Genomic DNA, 20,220 nt, shown 5'->3' on the forward strand with positions numbered 1-20,220 from the left:
GAAACCAGGGAAACGGCCAGTTTGAGGTGGTATGGAAGAGTTTCCCAGTAGGTTCTCAGGGGAAAGCTCCTGGCGTTCTGGGGCATGGAGTCAGGGGCTATTCTGTGCGTTGTAGGACGCTCAGCATCCCCAACCTCCTCCCTTCTACTAAACATGGACCAGGGACACCAAATCCTTGTGAGGCCCAAGAACTACTCCCGTGTAGTTCCAGTGCCTCACAGGGTGGTAGCCTCCCTGCATGGGTTTCAGAACTGGTGGAGGTTAAGTGATCCAGCTGAGTTCCTACCAGACAATTCCTTATGCAGCTGCAATGTTTACTTCCAACTTTAAGAGGCTGCATTTCCTCACAACCCAGCTACTCAAGTCCTGTAAGATCGTGCCCACGGCGGGCGTTACTAAACAGAGTAACACTGGTTTCACATGGAGAATACATTCTCAGGTAAGCACTTCTGGTGAACCAATGTAAAACCATCTAGTGCAAAGATGGTTTGCCAAGCAATTTGGAGCCTTGGAACCTAGTCTGGCTTCTATCCTTAACTAACTTTAAGACAAATCATTTTAGATTTTTGAGCTCTGGTTAAACTCAACCACATAAATGGAAACAAGGAGTTCTCACGTTCCTCGTCTCCCAAGCCCCTTCCAGATCTAACATTCAATTCTACTGAGAGAGAAAGGCCATCACTGACTCACATTTGAATGTGAAAATGCAACAATATATCCAAGACCAATTATTTAGAGAGCTGAAACAGTTTTCACAGGGAGAAATTTTAAAATAGCGAAAAAAAAATTCTTACTACTCAAGTTTGGGAAACATTTTATAATTTATATATAAAATCTCAGTAAGAAACAATGTAAAATGACAGAAATATCCACCTTACATTAAGAGTCCAAAAAAAAAATTCACACACACTGAATGTAAATTTTAATTATAAAACAAGAATATGAACAAAACATTTTAAAATAATCTCAAGTATTTGGCAACTCATCACCTCATTGCTAGAGACAAATTTGATCTTACGAAAAATTTAATCTTATGAAAAACTTAAGTTGAACATTTTGCTCATATGGGAGTTAAAACATGTTTAAAAAAGAATCTGGCAATAAAGCCAGTTTCTATCTTGAAATAATTGTGTATAAAACAACATATAATCCTGAAGCTCGATAAACCGCAGTGAGCTGATCTTCAATGCATTTCTTTTCACTGAGAAAGACACTATGGAGAGGACGTGGGGCAGCACAGAGAGGAATGGACACTGACAGAGGGGTTTCTGCTGCAGGTGACGGATGTGATTTTACTTGAACCAGAACCTCCTATGCCAGCGGGACTGGTAGTCAAGTCACAGATGTGAGTATAATCTAGAAACAAGTTACAGTCTTAAAAAACAGAATCACAACTGTGAACAGAAAAGCAATGGAGACCCTTTCTTCAGCTAAACTACTTTACTTGGAAACATGCGAGAAGAGTCTGTATTTCCTGCCAGATGAGATTCAGATAGTTACAGGGCAGGCAAAGTCCTAAAACATCTCTACTAATGGCTGCATAGCATTTAAAACCCTTTTTTTTTATTAAAAAAAATAAAATAAAATAAACAGATATATAGTAAAGTTCACAGATAAGTTTTCTCTGTAAAATAAATAAAGTGTTCATTGATTAGCATCATACATAGAGTAAAATACAACCTATTTTTACATGTTTATATACTGTACACAGATTACCAACTGGCAGCCTGGTGTCTGATGGGCTGGATGGGTTTGCATGAGTGATGTGTCACATCGGGAAATCCCAATTTCAAATGTTAAAATATACAACTACTTTGTTTTGAGTTCAGATACAAAGTAAACTTATTTTCCTTTATCTGAAATAAATGTACATAATACCTCTATGAACAATAGTTTATAAAGCTGTTTAAAATATAACAAGAAAAAGCTTGCACCTAGGAAGTTGGAGCACATGCACGGCCCTCCCCTGGTTAAAAACAACAGCCTGTGGCCCCGAGGCTTGTCCCTCTTCTCTCCGTGTCCCCTTGGGGACCAGCCAGGGGTGGCCACAGTCAGATTACCGCTTTGCCTTCTTCACTGGGGTCTCTTCCACCCTCTGCTGGCCTCTGGTGCGCGCCCCGGGAGGGCTGGCTTCTCTCTTGCGCTTGGTAGAAGGGGAGAGCTGTGCCTTGGACCTGCAGTAAACAAAAGTCAAGGCCATGGTAAGACTTAAAGGGAGCTGCTTCAAACAATTTGGGAGTTCTTCAAAAACTGGAAGATTTTTGAACTTGAGAGCCAAGAAAAGAAAACTTGGATAAGGTCTACACAGGGCAAGGAGACTCTAGAAGAGCCTGTGCTGACTGGTTATTTGGTGACAGCCTCACATCCTAACAGGGCCTGGGTGGAGGGGTTTAGAAGCCCGTTCTCTGCTTCCGGTTCTGTCATACTCTGGGTGTTGACCTTGGTCACGTCCACTTTCTTCTCTAGGCCCTAGTTCTTCTATCTATACAGTAGAGAAATCAGCAGCCAGTCCCACGCTGAAATAACTGGTGAGGACACAGCAGGATGGCAGCCTCTGTCTGAGCACTTACACAATCGTGTCTCACGGGACGTTATAACAGAGGACAGCTGGCAGTGTTAGAAAAGGCACAGGAACGTGAGAAGAGTTTTCTACCCAGTCTCCCCGCCAGCATCCTAGCCCTGCTCTCCATTCTGCCACTAGAATGATCTGTCTGAAACTTCTGTTAATCATGTCAGTGTCACCGTCTTGTTTATCTCTGTCTCCAGGATCTCTGATGCTTTTGGCATAAAGTCACCTAGAATGCAATACACAAAGTCCTTCACCATAAATGCCCATTTGCCCGCAACTGCTGCACCATCCTGGACTACAGTCCTGCGAAAGTAGCCCCATTCTCTAAAAAATGGTGTTCTCTGACGTTTTCATACTTTGGCACATCATTTTCTTCCCCCCATGGAACCACCCCATCCCTCCTTATCTGGCAAACTTCATTTTGAAGCCCCAGTTCAAAAGCAACTCCTTTTGGGAAGCCTTCCTCATCACAGAGCAAGCTGCTCTTCGGAAACCCCACAGCACTTCCACTGGGGTTTTTCAAATTGCAGGTTAGAGCCATTATTTTAAAACAATGTATTAATAGAACACAATAGACACTGATATCACATCTATTCAGTTTGGCTCATGAAAATTTTGTTGCAGTGACAGCGGCAATATTGCAAAATACATTCTTAACATGAGCTTACTGTCAAAAAACTTTGAAAGTCAGGTACGCATACATCCCCCCATAAGACAGGATGTTTCTCCAGGGCAGCTGCTGAGGTTACTCACTTTCCTCTCTTCAGCGCCCAGTACAAAGCTCAACGTGTGTGAGCGAGCAGTAAATGTTATATCATGAAGACACCTGAAGAACGAAAACTGCAGGAGATGGACAAAGATGGGACTTTACGGGTATGAAGACTTTTTTTTGCTTATTGTTCCCTTGACAGCAGAAATAAATAAGCTCAAATCGAGTCAAATACTGTTGTGTAAGATGTAGTTTCAGCATAACATTATCTATGTGTGTGTTGAGAATGGCTAAAAAGCAGTGCTTGTCAATATCCCATTTCAAACTGTGTTCAGGGAAAGCAAGCAGCCACTAAGTGCGCAGCTGTACTGAGGGGTGCGCGTGTGGCAGCACCATGCGGACACCACACAGCAGAGAACAGACGCTTTGCACAGGGGCTTCCGTCCAGCTGTCTGAGCTCGGCTAGGTCACCTGACAGGCCCTTTCTTTCCACCCAGAGGGTGGCCTATGACCAGCAGCACTGGCAGCACCTGGGAGCTTGTAGGAAATGCAGACTCTCAGGCCCTGCCCCAGACTACAGAATCAGGGCCTGCATCTTAGCAAGAGCCTCTGTGATTGGCCTGCACATTTGAGTGTGAGCAGTAACGAACCAGACCTTTCTGAGATTCTTCTCCTCATATATAAAATAAGGATAAACACTACATTTTACTTAATGAGGATTAATGGGAGAATCTATGTGAAAGGTGCCTGGCACTTCGGTTTGCTTCGCTTTCTATAACATGGGGATAATACTGCATATATACAAGTATGCTTTATCAAATGTTGTAAGAGACATCAAAACAGTTTTTATATACTGTGAAGTCTTTTATTTTTTGATGCTATAATGTACAGAAGGTAAGGCAAGTCCCTGAGCTCAAGGAAGAAGCTTGTAGCCCAGAGAGGAGAACAATACTAACACTTAAAGCAGTGGTACATGCCACTGTCAACTGCGCAGCCCCAACCGGAAGGGCAGCAGGAAGATGAGGATGGGTTGAAGCAGGCAGGATGGAAGGACCCAGCTGACTGCGGGCTGGTGGCGAGGGCGCTTTTCAAGAAAGAATCAGCAACAGGCGAACGCAAGCAGCAGGGCTCGGCATGACCTGCGGGAAGCGGGAAGATGAACTAGGCTGTGGTGAAGGTGCAGGCTGGCCCGTCGCTGTGCCTCCAGGGGGTGCTTTCCTGTTACCTCATCGCCCCTCCAGGGCTCTGGGCAAAACAGAAATGACTGGGCTGTTACCTGCTCGGCCCTGTTGCACTGATTTAACCAAGCATTCGGGTCTGTGACCACTCGGATCGAGAAACAAGCCTCGTCTTTGGTCCTGGTAGGCAGGACTTGGCCGCTAAAGCTCACAGGTGTCAAGGATAAAGTCTGTGCAGGAGGGCTGTGAGAGGCGGCAGACTGGCGAGGCCACCGAGGCTCCTTTTGGCAGCCCTTCCTACTCTGTTTGGAAAAGGTTCCATTTTGGAAACCAATGATTCCCAAAGACAGTTATTTGGCAAGACAAGAATCTTAAAGAAACTTAGGGAGAAAGCATCACCTCACCAAAAGTAGTCTTGACAATGACTTGAATGTTAGCAGGGACTTATCTTCCTAATGGGCAAGATTTACTAACTTTTTTTGCGTAGATAATTTCTCTTTGGCTTATTTTTGGTGATTTCTAGAAGAAACTCTTTCAGGGCTGCCAAGTTCAGATGCTGTACACGTAGATGGCTCACTGTGATGCTTTCTGAAGCAGAGTATAGAAACCAGGGCCGTGGCAGCCCTGAGCACTCCAGTCCCTGGGACTCTAGAAAGGATGAAGCTCCCTGTGGGCAAGGCAGAGAATGGGGACTGAACGTAGAAAACGGCTGGTTTTCTGGACCATTGCTGGTAAGCAGATCTGCATATCCCCAGAGACTAACTCTGCTTACATGACTCTAGCTTTGCTTTCACTGTGTGGGATAGTATATCGTGATTTAGAGAAAGAGAAATCTGTGATAAACAGAAAATACACTGGCTGATGATATAAGATCCCAAAGTGCTCACCAGAGTAGAATAAGGGGCGAAGATTGATGAAAGTACAATTCACAAAGCTGAATATAAGGCCTTGTAACTGGGTCCAAACAGTCTCCTGCACAAGGATCAGGTGAGAGTTGTGCCTCATGCGGAAAAAGAACGTGCTGAGCTGGTGTGCAGTCCAGGCTGAGGGAGACCAGTGAGCTGGATGCGTGCTGAAGCACAGTCTAGAACACAAGGTGGACAGGCCTCGTCTGCATTCATCAGCGCACACTGGGTGCAAACATTTGCTTCTTAGAGAAAAAAACTGAGGAGAACTAGAAAGGATGATGAGGGGGCTCAAGAGAAGAGAAGACCTGGAAGCCGCCTTCCTGTGTTCAAGGGAAGGTTGTACAGGAGGCTCCAAAGGCAGAAGCTAAGGGGAGGCCAGCGTCCACCGAACACAAGAGGACACCACGAGGAGCGGCTTTCTTAACATGCAGAAGAACAAAGACCTTTTCAGAGGCGCTGCTGGCGCCATAATCAAGGCACAGATGGGTGAGCAGTATGGACCCACTGAGACCCCAAGAATCTGTGAGATTATAAAGACGCCAGAACCCTGGAGCCAGTCAACCAATGCCAAGGACTCTACAGTGAAAAGAATCCATGTGTAAATCAAAAGCTCCTAAGGTGCATTAAGGAGAAGCACTGATAGTCCAGGTGATCATAGAACCACAAGTCACATGTGATCTACTTTTGAAGAATAAATTTTATAAGGTCAATCTGTTAGCTACTTTTAGACACTCACTTGAAGATGCCTAGAAGGCCTATGGAACTTCCTGAGTTGGGCTCTATTGTACTGGATGACTTTCCCACGAGTGTAAAAGAGGGAGGGGGTGGTGCTGGTATCTGTATCCAAATGCACCCCCACCCTCTCCATCAGCAGATATCTTAATTCTGTGATTTCTACGTATCTGAGCTACCCCACCTCAAAAACAACTATGAGACACCTTACTTTTAGCCCTGTGAGCTCCTAAAGTCTTTTGGCTCTGAAATCTGATTCCTTGGGAAACCAAACCATGGCACGAATGGCTAATAATGTACACGTTTAGAGGAATTAGAAATAGGCTGATTTTAAGTCTTTATGTAACCATAAAACATTATTACTGTTATACTACAGGGGCAGATATTAATAAGTGATACTCTTGAAATAAACACTCCTGAAATCTTGGATAATGAAATTATAGAAGATCACACTACGATTAACAGCTTGTGAATCACATTAAAAATGGAAAATATTGGGGCTTCCTAGGTGGCGCAGTGGTTAAGAATCCGCCTGCCAATGCAGGGGTCACGGGTTCGATCCCAGCTCCAGGAAGATCCCACATGCTGTGGAGCAACTAAGCCTGTGTGCCAAAAAAAAAAAAAAAAAAAAAAAAGAAAAAAAAAAATGGAAAATATTCATGCGTCGGAAAAGTTATAAAACTGTAAGGTGATGCAGCATTTCTCGAAGTGTGCTGTGTGGAAAGGACCACCGGTTGATGTTAACGGGTATAATGACAAGGGGCGAGGGGGACAGAGTGTAACCGACAACGTTAAACAGGTTTCTTTCCTCGAGGACCATGACAAGCCCTTAATACGGTAATGTACACTGTGGCTTAAGAAGGAGAGAAAATTCACAGGCATGCCCCAAGCTCGCTTGACCATGGTCCTCTTTCGTCCAGAGGCTTCTGGCTATGTGAGGGTTTGGGAGAACGCACTGTGGGAAACATGAAATTACCAGGTATGTACGTGGAAAATGGCGGCATACAGGCGGTTTCATGTGCCGGACCTGTTACACTGCACGGTGAGGTGCACCTTACCACGGGGACGGGCTCGCGCTCTCTCTCTCACCACAGCTAAGCACACTGCGTGCACACTGTGTGGTACATAACTGTGTTTCCACCCACGGTGCTCAGCACTGCATCTGAGATATCTACTCATCCTTGGTAAGTATTTCTAAAGGAACTAAATAGGTTCCACCAAACAGGTGTCTAACGCCTGGCAAAGATTCCAGAGTGAGCCCCAAAGATGGTGAAAGTGGGAAACTGTGCTCTCCCAGGGGAACTGAAATGTCATAGGGCTGGGAGCATGTGCTCTCTGCTGAGAATAAAATGAAAGCTCACACTGTGGCACAAATGAGACAAAGACAAGACATTCCCATGAAAGCCACAGCTGCTTTCTGCTGGAAAAGCTGCGGAAGGTTCTGGAAGCTCTCCTTTGTCCCGTTACCTCTGAGCCTCTGATCTGGTGCTGGACCTTGTGGTGGCGCCTGAGGGCTCATCCTCTTCCTCTTCTTCCTCTTCCTCATCAGATTCCTGGTCTTTCTTGTCCTCAGCAGCTTCAGAAACTGATTTCTGGCGTTTTCTTTCTGGCTCTGAGGATTCTGTTCAGATAGAAGGGTAACACCTGGACTGTACAATTCCCAAAGACATTTCCAAAGGACAGAGTCACAGAGTTTAGAACAAAGGATATTAGGGACTTGGAGGCAGAAGAAGTGGTTTTCCACTTCCTTTTTGTTTCGGCACTTGCAATTCACAACTGTTTAACTTAATCTCAAACACATTTGGGATAGTTTACTTAGGCAGTTCACAGCCAGCATTTGCAAAAAACTCACATGTACTCAGAAAAGCATCTGGGATGTACCATTTCTGACACAGGATTAGAGCCATTTCACACATATTTATGTAATATTAATACTAGCTGCACCCCACTGGATTTTTCCTCATCCAAAGAAAAACTCTTAAAAAGGTGATTCCAAAATGATAAGACTCTGCGATTAAGACTCTGCCAGGGACATACCAGCATCATCTGACAGAGTGAGCGAACGCTTGGGCTTTCTTCCTCTCCGACGCGCGCTTGCCACAGATTTCTCTTCACTATCATCCTAGATAAAACCAAATTAAAGTTGAAACGGTGGTCATTTGAGCATTTTACTAAGTTTATTTCTAAACGACATCTTGATAAGAAAATTAATACTTACGTTGCTTCCACTTCGTTCTTGTAGGTTAGGTGTTTCTTTATTGGACTCATCTTTAAGAAAAGGAAGATCTCTGCATTAGTTTTACTAGGGTCAAATTAAATTTCAACAGTCTGGCTTGCTGTCTGTGAATGTACCAGTGCTAATTAAGGTATTGTTACACAATTTATCATTGTTTTTTGTGTCAGCCAAGCAAAAATTGAGGTGGAATACCTAAGCAGAAAGCACATCAGAATGAAAGTCAGGACACTGAAGCTTGCATTTCAGATCTGTCATGAATAAGCTATGTGATCTAGGCAATTACTTAAATTCCCTGAGCCTCATTTTTTTTCACGTGTGAAATGAGGAGTTGGGTTAGACTGCCTTCATTGTCTCTCTCTTTCAGCTCAAATGCTCTGAACCTGGAAAGGGAGGAGGAAGGGGACATCTAGGGGAGCCCCCAAGATGCAGCAGGAACTGCAGATCAGATTACAAACGTCACTCAAATAGTAATCTAGCTCTATAAACAGTACAACCCCCATTTGATAGGTAGGAAAATGAAGCTTGAGTAACTTAAGTGATTTATTCAGAGTCACATAACTAACAGGTTAGGGGGGGCGGTGAGGAGGAGCTGGAATTCTTATGACTCCATAGACTTACATCATGGTTTCTAGAAAAGTACATTTTATAAGCCTATTTTAGATTGTGTATACCTATTTTTTATGTATTCGCTTTCTGTAGGTGTTACCATTTTCTGAGAATGTATCTTGGTAAGGAAAATGAAGTTTATTTCAGTTCAATGCGCTGTTTGAAGCTACAATTATGAGGATGCTGATTAGACACTCAACATCCCAAAGGTGGACTTATTAGTGATGAAGACTGTGTAGCTGCCTTTTCTGCAAATTCACTAATGTAGATGGAAGAGTTAAAAACCAAGAAAAAGGCCCACAAAGAAGAATCCAGGCTTTAACTGGTCATCATTACCCAGATTCAGAGAACTACTGCCCAACAACAATACTAAAACATAATCACATAGCTTATAACAGTCTTTAAAGGGCATTCGAGTTATAAAGATTTCTTGTTGTATGGATTTAAAATATTATAAAATTATGGATAAGATGGTTAAAAACAAAACATAAGCAAAATCTCCTGTTAATTTTCAAAGAGGCAAGAAAAAGTAAACTATGATCACAAGATCCCACACATAGTTAAATGTGGGAGAATTTCAAAATTACACATTTGCTGATCAGGATGTGTACTTTCCTGATATGACCATGCTATTTATTTGGTCCAAAATAGCTGTCATGTTCTTTTTGTTTTTTTTTCCTGCCTATGTCAACACTTTTAAACCCACCAATGGCTCTTTTTTGCTTTTATGTATAAAAAAAAATTTAAACCATGAAATTAATATATACACATGGTAAAAATTCTGGAAAATGCAGGCAACAGTAAAAACATGAAATGTTCCTATTATCTCATCACCCAGAGCTAATCATTATCAACATTTTGGAATATTTTTTCTTTTTGGAATGAAGACAAAAACACTTCATTGAAACAATTTTATCTCTTGCATCCTAGCTCTGGAAGTTGCACAGGCTGCTTTCAAAATTCTTCCTGTGAAAACAATAGGCTCTCGGGCTGAATTCCTGCCTTCCTGATAAGAGTTCCCAGTCCCCAGGCTGATCTATTTCTCCCTAAAATATGTCCAGGAACGTATGGTTTGGACACAGCAGTGCCTTCCCTCTTGTGCTTTTTGTTGCCCTCTGCCTCCTCTCTGAAGGTTTCCCAGGCTAACAAAACCGAGAATGACTCAGATCACAGGAAAAGCCAATAGCTGGAGCCTCTCAGGGCTACAAGGACAGCTGCTTTTACCAAGGAAGCCACCCACTTCACTGAGAAACAATGAAATTCTAAAACCTGCCCCAACAGCCAGGCTCCCCCACCCCTTCCTCAGATCATACACAGGACAATGCTTTAGGTACATACCTGTTTGTGTTACTTTCAGTTTGCTGCTGGCTGCAGATTGTTCTACCTAAATTTAAACAAAGAAAAAAATTGAAGTCAGTAATTTATCATCACCTCATAGAAAGTCAATGATGTAGAGAAGGGTTAGGACCTCTGTTTATTATGTAGGCAGAATATGAGGAACCTACTTCCCGTGGTTGATTAAATATACCAGCGAATACGGATGCCTATGATTCTGAACACACAAGGAGGATTAGGACTGCCACAGGCCTCTTCCTGGGCCACTCTGCCCCTATGCCAGGGAATAGGCACTGGAGGGGACACAGCACAGCCTGCTGTTAATATTCCCCAACCCTGGCAAACCATCTTACGTGTTGGTAAATGCATTTATACTCTTATATGTGACTCTTCTTAGAAGAACACCAGTGAGATAACTAACGCAGATATTGTTATACTACTCATATCCAAGGAAATGGGAGTCTCAAGAGGGTCACATGACTGGCCCAGTGTCACAGATGTGGGAGTAAGTGACAGAGCTGAGGACTGAATCCCATTTGCTTTTGTTAGGTCAGTGGACATGTTTGTCCTCTTAATAATGCTACCACTGAAATGAAGTCTCGGTGCAGTGATTTTGTTGGGTATACACGTCAGGGTCAAAGGTAAAGAATACTAAAAACATAAAGTATTAGCGCAGATTTCCCTGTATCGAAATTAATGTACATTCTATTATAAAAGGAACTCCACAGAAAGCAGTAAGACAGTGAGACACTTTGGAGGTTTCCATAAAGAAGCTGTTATCTAAAAATCACATAAAACAGCTACCTTCTCTATTTTAATCAAGGATGACAAGAAGATAAGTCCCTAGATAATTTATATAACCGAACTGACAGGTAAGAATAGAATCAGACTAAATCACAACTAATATAATTGTGTTTATATGAAGCTATTAGTAATCAAAATATTATCTGAATGGTTATTCGATGTTGTATTTAAGAACATCTCTTAAAGCTTTTCAAATACTTTTAAAAAAAGAAAGCTGAAAATACTGATATTGCAGTATACTCTTTCCAGGTCAAGAGCAGGTATCTAAAGAGCTCTCATCTTTTGCAATTACTTACAGTGACAATGCCAGCATCTGTTTTGCAGTCGTCTTCTAAAAAATAAAAATCTCACTTAGAAAATCAGTTTGAAAATTTCTTTTGTGTGACGTGAAAACACACCAAATACCTACTTGTTTTTAATGATGTTTCCACAGGGTGTTTACGGGGTCTTCCTCTTTTCCTTTTAATAATTACTGGCTGATCTTCCTAAGGGGGAAAGGAAAAAAAAAAAGAAATAAAAAAGTTTTCTCATCTATCATATGAAGAGTTTGCTTTCTCAAAATGGGATTTAGAGACCCCTCCTAAGAGGTCTCAAATCCCAGCTTTGTCTCTTAAAAAATATGTAACCTGGGGCTTAGTGCTTCATTTCTCTCAGTGCAGTCCCCTCACTTGATAAACAGTGCTAACTGGAGTATGAATTCATGGAGTCCTGAGGATTATCAGATAATGAGGTAATGGAAGAAGTGCTCAGTGTCAGCTTTTACTTCTGTAATGAATATGTATGTCCACTTAAATGTGGATTTAGTCCTAGTCACTTGCGATCAAATGAGATCCCTTATAAAAAATAGAGGAGGCCACTGAAAACAAACAGAACCATTAAAAAGTTGTATCAAGACTGGCAAACGTGGCAGTGGTTATCTGGAAGGTCTGGCTGGTGTACAGGTTGTTTCCCTTGATTTGCGGGCCTCCGTCTCAGGTCACTGCAACTCTGTGTCCCACTGGGCTCTGCAAACCTGAAGGGGCCCGGAGCGGGCAGGGCTAGAGGTCTGCCTCCCGTGCAACCTCTCAGGAATCCCTGACCTCGACCTGCCACACCGGGTCCTGCCTGGCACACTCTGCTGCCACCACTGCCATGCTGCTCTGCTGGACGCCGGGCTCAGCAGCCCCCTGCTCTCTGACCAGAGTGGTGCCTGGCTGGGCCGTGCTAAGTTTCCAGGTCAGAAAGTGACACGGACACTGAGGTACAGATCTGGGCTGATCCCAGGTGGCCGACAGAAGTAGGTCTCAGTACAAATGTGTGGATATAATTAAGATATAGGGAACGAAATGAATCAAAATGACACTGATAAAGTACACTGCATGAAATGCTGTCCCAGTGTACTCAAAAAAAGAGCTACCTCAAAAGCATTTAAGAAGAACTTTGGGTAAGAGCACTGAATATATTTTATTTGTTTTTAGTACTTAATCTGAACAAGTAAACACGGAAAACATTTCTCACCTCCTGAGCTTTTACGTTGTCATCATCGTTCTGCTCTGTCTTTTCGCCAGCAGCTTCACCACTGCTGTATTCATCTGCAGAAAGAGCAGAGCTTGTTCACTGCGGGGGACCACACTCAGCCTCAGCGCCAGGACCTACCAAGGCGACCTATGTCGTCCCCATCACACGTGCACACAGACTCCATTCTCAGGCAGACACACCAAAGTCAAGAAGCCAGAGTCTAGTTAACCAATAAGAAGCACTCTTTGGGTAGAATAGGATCCAGATTAAAAATGATTCCCAAGCGCTGCTGATAATCAGTGCAACATATTGTGTTACAAAGGGAAGGCAGGTCAGCAAACTGCAGTTTGAGCTGGCAGAGCCTGGTGCGAGATATGTTGACTGCTTTGACAGATTAGTTTCCTCTCAAAGCAATTTATCTAAGCAGATGTATTACTCACCTTTTTCTTCCATGGCCCTTGAAACAGTGTTGTTTGTCTTAGAACTTGTTTTAGGTAATTCTTCCAAATCTCCAGAGTTCTCTTCCTATGGAAAAGTTGAACAAGACATGAAGCTTCTTCTTCATACTTATTTCAACAATAACTTCATAGAGGTCTTTTAGATATTTGTGGGAAATTTTTTAAAAAGTAACTTTTGCTGCTTGGGAAACTACACAAAAAGATACAAATACTGAAGGCAGAAAAGCATGAGATACAGTTATAAAGCAACAAGGCCATTTTTTGTCCCCCTGCAAACTGGAAATTGCTCTTCTCCCTCACCCTGGACTTTTCAAGAGAAACTCCAAAGAAAGAACTGAAAGGAGTTACAACAGATTTTTTTCTTCTTTGTTGGTGGAGGGGAGGGACTGGGGGAAAGGGATAAAGCAGAAGATGCCAAAGAGAACTTCTGGGTATCCAGCTGGGCTGATTTAGAGCAATGATCTCTCAATGGTTAAATTATTTGCCCTTAGTTGCAAAGAAGTTTTGAGCATGAAATACCAAATTGTTTATACTATGATACTAATATAATGTGTAAACAAAAATATACAAATTAAATTTAAAATCAGAGTGCTCTTTTATATTGAGAATATTACTTATATATGTGATTTTTAAATGAAAATAATTAAGTCAGAGTATATTTAAATTTAACATTTAACATTAAAAACCTTACACAAAGTTGAAGGGAAAATAAAAGGATACCCTTTAATCTGTTTCTTTCCAAATTTAGGAGTATTGTCTCAAGATTTTTGTTCTGGATAGGGCAGGGGGAGTGATGGGCTTTTAAAAACCCAGTTTCTTTCCTTGGCCATGGCCAACTGAAATTCAGGACAATATGTGACTTTATCTCTTTGGTTGTTAAAATTCTTTTAGTACTTTTTATCAGTTATTGGGAGGAGAAGAGACTATAGACTGGTTTTAGAGAGCTGGCACTCAGCTACATATACTCTTATAAGCTGACAAATACCTCTGGAACAAGTTGGAAGAAAAGAGATTAGGGAAAGAGAGAGAACGAGAAGATGGAGGTAGACTGGAATAGACCCTGAGAAGTTCTGAATCTCAAAAATGGAAGAACACCCAAGAAGAGGTTATCTACTAGGAAATGGAGAAATAGGGTCTAGGACAAAGACAGAAATGTAAATTTGTGAGCCACTTTCCTGAGTCACAAGATGAAAATAAGATCATAGGAAAAAAAAGGCAATGAGGGAGGGCTCATCCTCAGACTAACTATACTTTAGGGGCTGGAGTTATGGTAAAGAGAAAGCCAAATATTAAAAATTTTAAGTAGTATATATCCCTGTATTTCACTGTTCTCATGTACGTATACCTGTAATAAAGCATATTACACTTGGGAAGAAAGGACCTAGAAACCTAAAGAAATCAATAATATGACTGAACAAAAAACCTAAGCAATGATTATATCTAAACTGTGATATTAATAACAATCTTGCAGTTTAAGATCATAAAGTGCATATTTTTTTTTCTTTGAGAGAGCCTAAAAAATACACCTTTTTATAATAAAGTGATTATTATTAGAGATACATAAAGTAAAAAGGATATTAGAATTTTACATATATAATACACATACACACACACACATATATAATACAAAATAAGTATACACAGTGATGTAATTAGGTTACCCCAACACTTAAAATTAATATGTGGAAAAAATACCTTTGCATCCTGTGGCTCAGTGTCAGAACACCGCCTCTGTGCTCTTTCTATTTTGGAATCCAGGACATCTGGATTATCATCTGTACATCAGTTTGGACAGAATCACAAAGGAATAAAAGTGAAATGGAAAATGAAATGCATAGTTCTATTTTAAGGCCGTTTGAAATGTCTTTCTTAAGCATTTATAATGTCATGTGACTTGAGCACTGAATACTGGCCTTGACCCTAGCAAAGCCAAAAAAATAAAAAATAAAATAAAAAGTCTACAAATGCTCAAATGACACCAACAAACAGGAGGTCCTGTGGAGAAGGCTTAGGTCAGAGAGTTTGCAGAGATAGTTTTTTTGGGGGACTGTGCTACATGGCTTGTGGGATATTAGTTCCCCAACCAGAGACTGAACCCAGGTCATGGTAGTGAAAGTGCCGAGTCCTAACCACCGGACCGCCAGGGAATTCCCCTCTAGAGATTCTTTTAACTTCCAGAACAGGTTACCACCTAAGAAGTATGGCTTAGTGATTAAGAGCATGAGCTTGGGAATCAGGTTTACTTGGTGGCAACTGGCTGGGGCCCAGGCTCAGGTTACAGATGAAGCCTGGATTTTTGGGACTTCCAGGGCTTGAGTCTTTTGCAGGGAATAATCTAGTTTCTAGATCAAGTCCAGAAAAGACCCTGGAGGCATCAAGCTGGTCCGGAAACACACTAGAGTCAAGAGCTGTAAACAATTACTACCCTTAAGAATTTTCTAAGTTACTGGTCCATTATTTTGGATGTGAAAATAATACGATTTTCAAAGATGTCTAAAATAGGAACATGTATATTCTACATACCCAGTTCATCTTCTGAAGAGAGATACTGCTTCTTTCTTTTTCTTTTAGGCATATGCCTTTCTTCCTCTTCAACCTAGAATTAAGAGTGACTATATTAAAGGCGACAGAATTTGGATTCAAATCTACTTAAAGGGGGCACTCTGTATTAGTTTCTGGCCCTTGGAATAGACTTTTTAAAAATCTAGAATAATACTTCTGGCAGCTAGATATGGATTAGACTCATTTTGTAAGCTTGAGTCTTTTTTTTTTTTTTTAAGATTTGAATATAAATCCATACAAAATATCCAAATCTATTTCTGGTTACATACTGTATTTTAACAATTCTAAAATATGTTAAAAAAATTCTCATTTTACCATCCCTGAAGTCAAACTATGTCTCACAATTGATGGCATGTCATAAATTAATTGGCAGCAATTTTTCTCCTCTCTTGGTGGCCCATTAAAGGGCTGATGAAAGGCAGTACATAAAAAAATATTCTTGACTGTGCCGTATGGACATGTCCAAATAATCCTGCCAAACTAACTGAACATTATGAGAACATAAACAAGTAACAGTGGTATGGAGAACTCTTAATACATACATTTAATTTCTCATATACACAAAGAGATAAAACCTTTGTGCACAGGAGAAAACACTACACATAAAACATGAAATACTTGAGTTTTTTATGAAAACTCACCTCTTTAGGATTTGCTTCAACACTATGAATTCTTATGGCTTCTGTGTTGTCTTTTCTACCACTGGATATCTCTGAGTAATAAATACAAAAGAAAAAGGAAAAAACTAAACCCCACCTTAAGTATTCACTCCAATATTTATTTTAGGGGTGTGCGTGGAAGGGGGAAGGAAAAGAGGAAAGAACACTTTACAACGTCAGGTAAGTTCTGTGATTCCCATTTCTAGACGTGAGTACCTGGGGTTCAAGGAGGGAAAAGGATCACTGCAATTACATGGCTGACTTCAAAGCTACTCCCCCAGCTCGTGTAGCCGCACAGTGTGAACCAGTGTCCGAGGGAGATCACAGATCATGCCAGGCAGCTCTCTTTCTAATTGGGACAAGTTGCAAAAAACCTGAATGTCCCACTAACAGAAGAAGCAAAATAGTAACTGTGGATTCAGTTCACACCATGGAATACTGAGGAACAACTGCAATAAAGTAACTAGTTATACATGTCAACCTGACAAAAAAGAGATTAGGATGGGGGGGCGTGGTGTATAATATGGATTCAACTATATCTGTAACATTTTTAAAAAAGGTTACACAGCAAATATACTACATTTTAAGATATGACAAAACTAGGTGATGGGTACATGGTGTTTATAATTACTGCTGCTTTACTTTGGTTTGAAATATGGTATAACATATTATAAAAATAACTGTATAGGGAATAAAGACCTCTTTCCCCACTTTTGGAATAAGGAATCAACAAAATCAGTAGGAATCAACAAAATTCTACATTTTGTTTTGAGAAGCGACTTAGTCCTCTGGAATTGGCAGCCTCCACAGGTTGCGTGGAATGAGGCCGGACTCCTGGGTGATGAGCCACATAAAGGTCATGTCCCTGATCTGCTACCACATTGAGACTGCTTGTCAGAAGTCAACAGTTAAGTACTCAGCACAGGGCCTCTCCTATGATACAAACCACAGGGGTCTATACATTTTGTAGTCACACTGGATACATCCATTGTAGGTTTCTGGCAAAGTTCTAGTAGCTATTTAAGGCAAGGTATCACTTACAAGCTACGTGGCCTTGAATGAGCCACTGGATCACTCCATGCCTCAGTTTCCTCAACTATAGATGGGATGCTGTTAACACTCATTGTACTGGACCACACAAAATAGATGAGCGACAAATTGCAAAGTAATTATAATTAGTACAGGGCCTGTCACATAGAAGGCACTCAACAAATGATAATTATAACATTAAAATCACTACTATGAAATTCATTAACTTACCTTCTTTGCTTTGAGATTTGCTGTGAATTTCATTTGTTTTTGAGCCTGAATTTTCGACCTAAACACACAATAGAAAAGGTTATTTATAGATAATCTCACACAAATCTTGAATATCTAGAAAATAATCTGACCATTTGTGGGAATGCTTAAAGAAACTGGAGTACGTGTTGTTGTTTTTTTTAAATTTCACCCAGAAGCTCAAGAGCATAGGGCATTTTCCTTTTGAAAAAGTTTCAGTTTAATAAATTAGCATCCCACTGTGTTTATTCTCCTTGTCTTTAAGATGGTTATGGCAAAAGAGTAAGAAATAAGAGAGAAAAAATTTCGGAATTCTATGAATTCTCTTCCCATCCAACGATCCCTCATGATTTTCTTTTTTCTTAACTAAAAAATGTTGAGGGATTCTGTCATTCTGTCATAAGGTTTCCCTTTGGCAAATTTTGTCAATTGTACTTTTTTTTTTTTAAACTGAGAGGAAGTGTCAGAATATCCTACAACATTCTAACCCCTAGCTATAGAATTTCGTATTTGGAAAGGACAGTGGTGCTTAGATGGAAAAAAAGGCAGCTACTGGGGAATTCAGGGAAACAAGGTAGGATGCTGGGGAGCTCTGGAGGTTTCAGCTACATTTCAACATATACACACTACCAAATGTAAAATAGATGGCTAGTGGGAAGCAACTACAGAGCACAGGGAGATCAGCTTGATGCTCTGTGAAGACCTAAAGGGGTGGGATAGGAAGGTTGGGAGGGAGGCTCAAGAGAGAGGGGATATGGAGATATATGTACCCATGTGGCTGATTCACTTTGTTGTACAGCAGAAACTAGCACAATACTGTAAAGCATTAAAAAAAAAAAAAAAAAAAGACTTAACCTAACACTATATACCCATGTTGTTTCAAAATAAAAATGTGGTTTACTAGAAAAAAAAAAAAAAAAAAAAAGGATCCTTTTAACTCCTGGAGGGTAAACCTGAACAGAACCAAGTGGGGCTTTTCTCTTCCCTTTACTCAGTAGACTGTGTGTGAGCTTCTAGATACACACTGGGATGTCTTAACAGGTTGAGGTAAGCCCTCTGATGTCACAGTTGCCTGGTAGGAAGCAAAGCTCTTTTGAATCCTCTAGGGGCTGGAAAGAATGTGACGGTCTGTGATTTGCAAGCATTTTACAAAATGTTCACTCCTCTATGCATCAAGAAAGAAAACCAAAAACCAAAAACCTCTTTCAGGCACAAAAGGGATTATGAGAGCCACAGCTGGGGAAAAACATGTATATATGGCAATTATAGTTTAGTATCTTTACAAAAGCTTTTTAAAGATATAAGTGAATTTTAGTTCTTAAAGTCGGTTTGGTCTACAGCACCAGGAAAATTTACGACATCACAGTCCAACTTGCAACCCCGTTATAGTAATAAAAAATAGAAAGCTCCTACTTCTTTGCAGGGTTTCGTTAGGATTGTCAGGGGAGTTCCCTAGTCTGAGGGATCTGGTCCTTCTTCTATTTCCTTAGTTCTGCTTCATGACATCGGCCTAAAGAGCCACTAGAACACAGTACTGCTGAATTCAGACTGACTCCTTTTTTTTGAGGAAAACAACTAAATTTCCTGACATCAGTGGATACAGTTGAACATGGAACTGAAGGTGTCAGTAGGTTGAACTTGAAGGGAGAGCACGTTACAAATGGCCTCCTGTCTCCTAAAGAAAGGCACAGACAGCTCCTCCCCTAGAGGTAATCACTCTCAAAACTGCAAACCAAAATAACCCCACTGATAGCAACTAAACTCTAACCATTACCGTGACTTACGTTTAGTGATTCAATCACCAATGAAGGCTCCCTCTGTAGCTCAGCTGTTCAAAAATAAAAATGAGAAATAAGGAAACAGAATGTTGTTTCTGAACCACAGAGAAACAAATTTAGAGCTTTTTAGTTAAACAGGAATATGTCTCTAAGTGGCCTAGCTGCTTCTGTGAATTATAAAATCCTAACCAATTATATTTTGCAATCCATGTTCTGTCATACTACCAGAAAAACAACAAAAATAATGCTGCTTGCATTTTTACAATAACGGCAGTGACTCATTAAATCACTACAGTGATTTAACCATGTTGGTGATCTGAAGCTCAGAAGGAAGGCCTTTGCTGTAACTGTTAAGTGACAGTGCAACACTGGTTCATTTAAAAATAATGCCATCAAATGAAAAGTTAGATCCTATCCCTCCAAACAGCAATGGTCTATTTATATTCTTTGGAAACTTGAAGTACAAGGTCTACTGTTTCTACTCAACAATGACAGAACACACATTTTTCTTTTAAACAACTTCCTTTTACGTAAGTAGATCTCTTACTGAACTGTACCTAAACACCGTAAAGTAATCTGAAATATAACTGTGGGAACAAAAGACTTCAGAATCCAAAAATGTTACCTTTTTGACAATTAGCAAATGGGATGTTAATTATCTGTGCCATAACACATTCATACAAATTTTAACTAATGCATCTGTCCAAGTTTTGGACAGATTAGTCATCATTAGGGTTTTAACACGTCAGCATGAATAGCTTACCAGGTCTTGGGGTGGTCTTCCAGGATTGCCTGGTACTTCTGCTTACAAGGCTCCTGAGGTCACATACTTTGAGGGCTGCCCTTTCAAATGGCTGTGCCTCGGAAGGTCCCCACCCTGACTGCCCCAGATAGTCCTGGGTGAGGATTTA

General features: G+C 40.9%; 1 protein-coding gene across 3 annotated transcripts in view; it reads right to left on the minus strand.

Moving 5' to 3' along the window:
- Positions 1–810: 810 nt before the first annotated feature.
- BOD1L1 (biorientation of chromosomes in cell division 1 like 1) overlaps positions 811–20,220 on the minus strand; it is a 53,479-nt gene continuing 34,069 nt past the window's right edge. For 2 of the 3 annotated variants that reach the window (XM_057705671.1, XM_057705672.1), the window contains exons 13-26: positions 19,316–19,359; positions 17,514–17,571; positions 16,236–16,306; positions 15,556–15,628; positions 14,728–14,807; positions 13,015–13,099; positions 12,575–12,648; positions 11,487–11,562; positions 11,374–11,408; positions 10,277–10,322; positions 8,315–8,364; positions 8,134–8,218; positions 7,564–7,717; positions 811–2,174 (exon numbers count right to left, since the gene is read on the minus strand). In XM_057705671.1, the coding sequence (XP_057561654.1) occupies positions 2,057–2,174; positions 7,564–7,717; positions 8,134–8,218; positions 8,315–8,364; positions 10,277–10,322; positions 11,374–11,408; positions 11,487–11,562; positions 12,575–12,648; positions 13,015–13,099; positions 14,728–14,807; positions 15,556–15,628; positions 16,236–16,306; positions 17,514–17,571; positions 19,316–19,359 (1,049 nt within the window). In that variant the 3' untranslated portion in view covers positions 811–2,056. Of the gene's footprint in view, positions 2,175–7,563; positions 7,718–8,133; positions 8,219–8,314; positions 8,365–10,276; positions 10,323–11,373; positions 11,409–11,486; positions 11,563–12,574; positions 12,649–13,014; positions 13,100–14,727; positions 14,808–15,555; positions 15,629–16,235; positions 16,307–17,513; positions 17,572–19,315; positions 19,360–20,220 lie in introns of those variants that run through there. The other variant, XR_009048778.1, reaches the window with a different exon arrangement.

This window comes from Hippopotamus amphibius, chromosome 13 (assembly GCF_030028045.1).
Source record: "Hippopotamus amphibius kiboko isolate mHipAmp2 chromosome 13, mHipAmp2.hap2, whole genome shotgun sequence".
Taxonomy (NCBI): domain Eukaryota; kingdom Metazoa; phylum Chordata; class Mammalia; order Artiodactyla; family Hippopotamidae; genus Hippopotamus; species Hippopotamus amphibius.